Source organism: Typopeltis vanoorti, chromosome 9, assembly GCF_054136105.1.
Source record: "Typopeltis vanoorti isolate ZY-2024b chromosome 9, IOZ_Tvanoo_1.0, whole genome shotgun sequence".
NCBI lineage: Eukaryota > Metazoa > Arthropoda > Arachnida > Uropygi > Thelyphonidae > Typopeltis > Typopeltis vanoorti.
The window spans coordinates 86,655,500-86,665,080 of NC_143557.1; the positions used below are offsets into that span (position 1 = coordinate 86,655,500).

The window sequence follows — 9,581 nt, forward strand, 5'->3', positions numbered from 1 at the left end:
TTTGTGATTATCTGTGGAAATAGTAGTGATGGTGGATGACAGTAGATGGTGTTGGTGTAGTTGCAGTGAGTTGGTGGATTGAGTGGTGGAGACAAAGTTGTAGAGTATGTGCCCTCCATCAATGAGTCTTTGGACTCCCTGGAGGTGTCTAATAATAATAATAATAATAATAAACAAGTGTGTATGGGCTGTATCAGAAAAATCTGAGATGCATTGGAGAAATGGTATAAGATGGAGGTATGTAGAATTGAAGAGGATGAAGTTGATTTAGTGAGTCGGAAGCTAAACAGCATATATTGACTAGCTGCTTAAATCTTCATACATGATTAGAAGGAAGTAAAATAGCAGCATCCATGGAAATATCTTTTTGTCTATGGGAAAGTGATTGTAGTGTCAGAATGCTAGATTATATATAAACTTTAAGCACGGTTTTTTTTTTTTTTTGGATACAACCCAGCATTCTTAAGGAATTTGGGCACCACCCTGGATGGGATTTAATGTTCAGAGTTTGAGAGGAGAATAAAAATCTTTTTGGAGGCTAAAGAGAATAATGGATATGTTTTCATGCCAGGATAGGTTAGATATGAAAACCTAACAACTGATCTTGGAAAATGGGATGGAATCACCTTGATCATAATTGTTAAATATACCTCTGCTAACAGTAAGAAAAGTTTTGAGTTGATCTCTGAATGCTTTAATGAATGCCAATGGTAGGGAGAATTGGTAAGTGAACACTTTGCAAGAGTATCATCCAGGTGAAGATCTAGTAGTAACAAGAGGCAAAGACTTTTATGGAAACTCAAGTAATGAACTGGAGATGCATAGCATATTACAGAACCTTGATGTCAATACAGCTATGGAATTAGATGATTGGCAGTGCCTTTTGATCGCATTTAATCTATCTCAGCTCTGGATGAATCCAAGGGGTGGAAAGAGGGGAAAATAGTTCCACTGCCTAAAGAAGACTCAGACTGATAGCAAATTACCAACTGATCAGCATATCAGGTCACGGTAGTGGAGAATTTAGTTGAGAGCAAAATACAAGGATGGATACAGAAATGGGATACTATATGAGGAGCAACATGGTTTTGCAAAGTCTAGGTTGTGCCTTAATAGCTTCTTGCCCATGTTTTATAATATGGTGACAGCTGAGTTGCATGAATGTAATGGGTTTACAGTGATAAAGCTGGATGTTGTAACAGTATGGGAAACTGATCTCTCTCTCTAGAGAGATCAGTTTATTCAGTAATAGTCAAGTAGAAGGCCTGTGATTAGTGGCATGCCATAGGACTGTTCTTGAACCACTACTATTTAATTTGTATGTTAACATTATAGGAAAGGATCTGAGAACTCTTCAGTTTGCTGATGGAAAATTGGGTGTAAAAATAGTTAAAAGGTTAAAATTTTGCAGGATGATTTAAACTGGTAGTCTGGGCAAAGGAGCATGGATATTGTGTTTAATGTGGTAAAGTGCAAAGTTATGCATTATTTATTATTATGTGACACCTCCAAGGACCAAAGCCTCATTGAGGAAGGGCACCTGCTCTATCACTCAGCCACCAGGCCAGCTTTTTGGAGTGAAAAGATTACCAGCTACCACATTGCTGGAACTGTACTCAAGGAAATTTAAGCCAGGGGTTAAGGGGAGGTGTTAGTGGATATGGAGTGAAAGTGTAGACAGCATTTGCAAAAGTGGCTAAAGCAGCTCATGTGATTACATGGTTACCAAAGAATATCCTGCTGAGAGACAAGCAAGTTATTATACCTCTTCATGGAACTTTTGGTAAGACTCCATCTTGACTGCTGTGTGCAGATCTGGTCAATTCGATTTCTTGGGGATGAAGAGGTAGAGAGGATCCAGAGGCAAGTGAACACGATGATAGCAGGTTTATAGAATGAACTTTGAGGACAGGTCCAAGATTTGTGGGTTATTGAAATTGGTTGGTTGACAGGCAGAAAAAGGGTGATATGAGTAACATAAATTACTAAAGGATATTTTACAATATTAAAAGAGAACAATTTTCAGAACAGTTCTGGTGAGATAACAAGAGGCCATCCTTGGAAATTGAACAAGAGTGTAATTAGCAGGGATATCAGGACCAGATTATTTTTTTTGCTTGGAGAGTAGTAAATAAATGAGTTGAATAAGTTGCAGTCTGCTTGGGTGCCATGATGTTTAGGCCTCCCTTGAGTAAGGAATTCATGGAGTTAGCCAATAATATTTCAAAAATACTTTTAACTATAGTGCTTTTAATTTAATTAAAAGAAAATGAAATTTTTATTTTCTGATCATAAATTAAAATGCTGAATTCCCCTCCCCTAGCAATTTAAACTTATTTGACTCTTATTTCAAAAGTAATGTTTACTACACCATTACTTAATGTCATTTTACACACCTCAGCATATATCAAAATCTTGTAATCACCTGGCTCTTATCTTGACTTTGAAGTCCAGATATTGAACTATATAATTGTTTCACTCTATGCTTTCACTTCATAATCTGAAGAACCCTCACTCAAGCAAAAACATTGCATTACTTTTGGAATGACCCTTATAAACCTAAACTTTACTATAATATGTATATATCAAATACTTTTCTTTCTTTGTAGAATTTTGCAGTAGAACTTCAGATGGAAGCTTCAGAAGAGTTATCAGAAGACATTCTTCGTGGTGAAGTGATGAGAGCTGGAGGAGCCAACTATGGCACTGGGATAAGAGATTGAATATTTGTAATGTCAGCTGTGATCTTGAACATCGAAGTTCCTTTTTCGTTAATTTTTTTTTTACTGGTGTAGTGATCTTGAGTGGACAGATAGGTGTGGCCATGCCACCTGTGTTTATACATCTGTAATTATCATTTGCCAAAAGTGAAGTTTTTCATATTGTGGTTACTGTACAAGATATTTGCAGTGTGATATATTTGTAATTTTTTCAATAAAGGCAGTGCCATTTCTAGACTTTAGATAAATGTTATGGATATTTTCTTTAAGAGCTACACCTTTTTTTGCCAGTTTGAAAAATCAGTTTTAAATGTCAAAATTAAAGGATATCAAATGTTGAGCTAATATAGACATTCTATAATAGTGTGCTATAATTTTAGCTTTATTTTTCTCATGTTAATTCAAATTTTAAAGACCAGTACATTTCAGCCTTTTTTTCCAAGGTTTATTATAGCTACTTCATTTTTAGCTAAGTTAGCTATTCAAGAAAGCTACAAATAACTTACGTAATCCATTTTCTGTTGAATTAACATAATAGGCTATTTGATTTATATAAATCTTCATGATTTCATTTCATACTTCTTAATTTAGTGTAATGTACAGAAAATGTAAATATTGTTCGAACTACTATGTGCATGGGGAAAACTTCAAGTTGTCAACTTGAATACTCCAAAAGTTTTTGGAAAAGGATGTGCTTAGATGAGAAGAGAGAATGTAGTCTAATTATAAACTGGTAGAGCATATCACACTTTTGTTAATATGGTTAGAGCTGTTTATAGAATGTTCTGTTTTTAGAAATTTCTGGTAACTAAAATTTAGCCTCTTTTAATGCCTTATAAAACAATATTAAATTATTCTGGTATTAATTAAACCTAGGATCAATAAACTTAAACAGTAAATGAAGTGATATCTTAGCTTTACTCATTTAGCAGATTACAGCCCAAGGTCAGATAACTCAGTGTGAATGTCTGAATTTAGTTAAATTGTCAGTAGTATTTGCACATATCTAATGTTGGTAAGTACTAAAAAAATTATTTTTAAGGCTATTATAGCCTGTTTTTGTTTAGGAGTGTCCTTTATTTTAAATAAATTGGCTTTTTTACTCAAATTTTTAGGGCATAAGTGTATATTAAAGGAAAATATAGTGGAATAATTGAGGAAGAAAAATTTTGTACATACCTTGTTTAGATGCTAGGATGTCTTTCTCTATACTTCCCCTGTTAAAAAAAAAAAAAAAAAAGGGGGGGGGGGGAACGTGGGGAGTGTTTGACACAAGGTGGGAAGAATAATTTGAAAACCCAGATTTTTTTACAAAAACATCTCCTTATTTTTCTGCCCTTCAACATGAATTGATTTCTTGGCAGTCTGCCAACGACAGCTCTTGCTTATGTGGTCAGACTATAGCATTACATGGTTGCAAGGTGTATCCTTAACATGAGACCAAGAAGTTACAGGCATTTGAACTTTGGTTTTGGAGGAGGATGAGAATTCTTTAGATAGAAACAAACACTGAATTTTTAAACAGCTTCAAGAAGCAGTCACTGATGAATCGCATCAATATTAGAAAGCATCTGAGGCATAGTGACAACCAGTTATTGAATTGACACACCGAAGAGAGCATACTCAAATACTAAGAGTGGAGTAACAAAAAGTGTCCTTTCTGTTATGGGTAGCATATTCAGGAAACAAAGGGATAGTATTGCTAATCTGAACTGAACTACATCCAAAATGTTATAGATCTATGGTATAAGCTATAAGAATATACAAACCACTTATAGACATCTGAAGTACCTTACTAGATACTTTAGATGTCTATAAGTGGTTTGTTCATTTGAAATTGTAATCTCTACATGTTTCCACTGACAGAAATAACATGTATAGACAAAATAACTACCTTATAGTATTTTAATTAAGTTAGATTACTTGGTCATGAAAGGTCATTGAGCCTAATCTTAATGGGGAAGATGGCATTTCTACTATTTCAGATATTAGTATCAAGAAATGCATGTATGAGGATCATAATAATCAAAACCAAATTTGTTAAAGCAAGTCCTGCTTTAGCAGTTTTATCTAGGCTAGCTAACCACAGGATTATTGAATTCTGCTTGCACATAACTGCTGAATCTGAATGAAAGTGACTAATGCTATATTAATTCTGTCTTTAAATCCATGGTTGTCGAGTATTTTGTTTGGGTATGGCTCAGTTCATACCCAAATATGAACTGAGGAACTCTGCATTCAACTTGACTGACAAACTTCAGTTTTTACATGTTATCCCAGGTGACAATTTCATTCTCATTAAATGGAAGATTTAACATCCATTTATAATATCAAATCAAAGACCACGATCCTTGTACGCACTGTTCTCCTTGCATCCAGGGACAATTTTCATTCCTATCTATATTATCATAATTAAAATAACATACAATTATCCTTTTATTTGTTAGGCTAGTTTTCAGGTGTATGGTAGCATCCAATTATATTTCATCTTGTCTACTTCTACCTTATGCCATACTGAAACTACTGCCATCCATTGCACTGGCATAATTCCTCTGCAACTGTCAACAGTAATTTTCATTTTCTGCTGTCTGTCTTTACTAAAAACATTCTTATCTGGATGGTGTCAATCAACCAGTCATGCATTCTGACAAACACTACCAATGCAAAAAAAAATAAATTAGTTTCTCCTTATTTTGGATACTTCTGGCAATGAAACAAATGATTTACATTCTTCATGAAAGTATTTTCTTGATCATAAATTAGTATAATAATAATATTTGGTTGCAGATGAAGTGTTGATCAATTTTATTATTAAACTGAACTAACTAGTTTCGCCACTTAACTGCTGGCATCTTCAGGGTACATAAGTTGAAAGAATCTCACAATTATGCGCAACTGCAAAACTGACAAAATTAACTGTAAAAAAAAAAAAACTGACTAGAATAATTACAAATAGGATAGTATCGAACATGAGTGAAACACATATATGTACAAGGTTAGCTAGCTGTTGCTAAGGTACTTGCTGTAGTTTGTATTCAAGTTCATTTCTTCCATTTTTAAAGTTCTGATTAGGGTTTTCCATATCTCTGGGAGTATTAGGCCTTGATTTCTGTTAAGGTTGACAGTAGAATGGGTGACTGTGGCCGCTGCTTTGAAAATTCTTGAATGGTAATCTTACTCTATGTAAGGAGAACAGCTTTTGTTCCACTCCATGACATGGTTAGTTGTAGAGAAATGAAACGCCAGAAATCCTGTCTGTTGTTTTTGACATAGCCAATGTGTTCCTTTTGCCTGATTTCGAGGCTTCTTGAAGTCTGTCCAATGTAACTAGAGCCATAAGTGCATGGAATATTATAAACTCCAGCATATTTATAGAAAGGATGGTTGTCTTTTGGAGATCTTAGTAGTTTAAGAATAAATTCTATTGGTTTAAATGTTACTTATTTTGTGTTCTTTGAGGAGGCTGGCAAGCTTGTTGAAGATGCCACTTACAAATGGAATTGCAATCGTTTTTATATATTGAATATCTTGTTCTTTTTGTGGGTGGTTCAGAAAAGAGCGAATTGCATCACAACGGACAAGAAGACCCTTCAAGATGAGTTAAAATTTATTCCCAACAATCAGTATTTGAACTGCTATCCAAGAAGACTAATCAATAAAGTCCTTTTCTCTGAACCACCACAAAGAGAACAAGAAGATATTCAATATATAAAAACGATTGCAATTCCGTTTGTAAGTGGCATCTCCAACAAGCTTGCCAGCCTCCTCAAACAACACAAAATAAGAGTAACATTTAAACCAATAGAATCTATTCGTAAACTACTAAGATCTCCAAAAGACAACCATCCTTTCTATAAATATGTTGGGGTTTATAATATTCCATGTGCTTGTGGCTCTAGTTACATCGCACAGACTTCAAGAAGCCTTGAAATTAGGCAAAAGGAATACATTGGCTATGTCAAAAACAACAGACAGGATATTTCTGGCCTATCGTCTCATTTCTCTACAACTAACCATGTCATCGAGTGGGACAAAAGCTGTTCCTCTTACATAGGGGAAGATTACCATTCAAAAATTTTCAAAGAAGCAGCCACAGTCGCCCATTCTACTGTCAATCTCAACAAAAATCGAGGCCTAATACTCCCAGAGATATGGAAAACCCTAATCAGAACTTTAAAAATGGAAGAAATGAACTTTAATGCAAACTACAGAAAATACCTTAGCAACAGCTAGCTAACCTTGTACACGTGATATGCGTTTCACTCACATTTGATACTATCCTATTTGTAATTATTCTAGTCAGTTTTTTACAATTAGTTACGCATAATTGTGAGATTGTTTAAACTTATAATGTACCCTGAAGATGCCAACAGTTAAAGTGTGGCGAAACTAGTTGGTTCAGTTTAATAATAAAATAGATCAACACTTGATCTGCAACCAAATAGTATTATTATACTGATTTACATTCTATAACAAATTCCACCAACATCATTTTTCAATTGTATTTCTCTTCCCCATCTTAGCCAGTTTTCTATTACCGGATCCTACATTCTTTTCTCAAACTAAAGGATTGCTTCTTGAACATTCCAGGTCATCTCAAAGGACTGAGATGACCGGGAATATTGAGGGAAGGAATGAGCTCTCATTTCTTCCAAATTGCCTATTATTTCCTCATCAGATCTATTTGCCTCTCTAGCTAATTTCCAACAAAATGCAATCCACCTCTCATACAGTTCCATATGCCTCTCAAATTCATCTTGCACATTCACAAATTGCATTCCTTTCTCCATGCATAACTATGCTACAATTCAAGATTGTTGTCTGCAGTCTCACCTCATTACTAATATCTGGGTAATCCACATATTGCAGTTCTTATACTGACTACCTGATATTTATTTTCATTCTTTGTTCCAAATCATTCATTCCTACTTATTGCTTACACTCTCTTATGTATCATTCCACTCATTCAATCCCCTAGGAACATCTTGTGCACATTCTCACTCACCACACATTTTTCATTCCTTTCACATACGCTGCTCGGAAAGAAGTCAATGGATGCTACAGTGTGAAGAACAAACATCCATGGCATCTTAAGTGGTAGGACCTCCTTTCACTGCAATACCACAGCAATTCTAAGGGTCATCTTGCCACAAGTGCATGATGACAACCAATGGAAATTTTGGACCATTCTTCCTGTAGACATGAGGTCCTGGACTGTTGTGGGATAGACATCTCTTGGCCTTGCCTGATGCTCCAGTTCATCCCACAGATGTTCAATAGGGTCCTGTGAAGGCCCACAGTAGCAGCCTTATGACGGTGCATTTGTCTTGCTGAAACAATAAATTCCGTGGGAAGTATTGCATTATTTAGAATGTTGAGATACCTCTGAGTTCAGTGTTCATGGCACCATAAGTCTCAGGCCAAACCAGGAAAAAGAGGACCATGCCATTACACTGCAACTTTTGAATTTCATAGTTGGAGTTACACATTGGTAAGAGATGCTTGCACTGGGCATTCACATCTGTTGTGCTAAGTGGAGGGTGTAGTGTGATTTTGCTCCATAACACTTTCTAATCTTTCACGTGACACTACATTAGTAAAAAAAAAAAAAAAAAAAAAAACACTTATCCTGCCTGTGAGGGCTCTTCTGACTTCTCTACATAATCTTATATTCTCCAGGCACTGTATTTGTTTTTCCAACTGCTTTCTTTTGATTAGATTCCATGTTGAATCTGATATCAATGGGTCTCTTGGTCTTGGCTGTAGCCTGTATTATAATCTTGACTCCTTCCCAAAGCATTTCTGGTTAGTTCTCACTAGTTTCCAAAAAATCATCTGACTGAGTCGATGTTTCTTCTGTGAACCCACTAAGAATTGCTCTGACATAGTCATGAGATATGCCTGACTTGGAAGGTTTCGGAGTCTCTTATCAGCTGTTTGTCAGTACCGCAATCTGCTCCAGAACAGGTATGCACATCAGAGATGCTAGTCTTCCACCATTGGAGAGTCGGGATGTAATTAATCTGGTGCCTTGACCTATCAGTGATGTCCAAGTATAGGTCTGTTGTAGGTGTTTCTGGGAGCAGGTTTGGTAAAAACTAATCTGTTAGCATGGACAGATTCCAACGGTCTTTCACCATAGATGTTGTGTTCACCCAGACCACAAATATGCCACATTCAGGCTTAACTCTCACTCTTTCCCACTTTTTTGCATCTCAAGTCCCCTAAAATGTAAAGTACATCACTTCTTGATAAGCAATCTAAAATAGTCTTAAGGTTTTTTGTAGAATTCCTCTCTTCATGTGAGGGCATAAACTACCATAATTGACATGATGGTAGGATGAGCCTTAAGTCCAATACAAAGTATCCTGTCATTAACAGGATTATAACTAAGAACAGCTGTTGTCTGAACTGTCCAGTATCATAGCTACCCCATGATGCATTGACTCACCTCCTGAATAAACTAGCTGACCATCCTGTCTTGAAATGACCTCTATTCCATCTGGCCTCCGTAATTCCCATGCCAATTTTATACTTCTCCATGTCTCTACAGACAATATTGAGCATACCCATCTGTAGATCCTGAACATTCTATGTGCCTATGTAAAATTTTCAAAGATCAATCCTATACCTTCTGTATTCTTCACTCACAATATCACTGAATTTTTTTGTTGGAGACTGTAGATACTTCTCCAACAAAACCCTCTGCCTAAGCCCTGAATGTAGCTCTAATTATTCTGTGTGACAACCGGTACAGCATGAGATGTATTATAAGGCCTAACCATATTAGCATTTTGGAGTGAAGTTGCAAGAAAATGTGGTAGGGTTGCATAGGCCCTGTCTATCTATATATGTCTTGGA

At 35.8% G+C, this 9,581-nt stretch overlaps 1 protein-coding gene across 1 annotated transcript in view; it reads left to right on the forward strand.

The window, feature by feature from the left end:
• LOC150103224 (coactosin-like protein) overlaps nt 1-2,968 on the forward strand; it is a 93,897-nt gene extending 90,929 nt beyond the window's left edge. Inside the window, exon 4 of the mRNA XM_090397797.1 lies at nt 2,610-2,968. Within this exon, the coding sequence (XP_090253923.1) occupies nt 2,610-2,723 (114 nt within the window). The 3' untranslated portion in view covers nt 2,724-2,968. The remainder of the gene's footprint in view (nt 1-2,609) is intronic.
• Nucleotides 2,969-9,581: the final 6,613 nt, after the last annotated feature.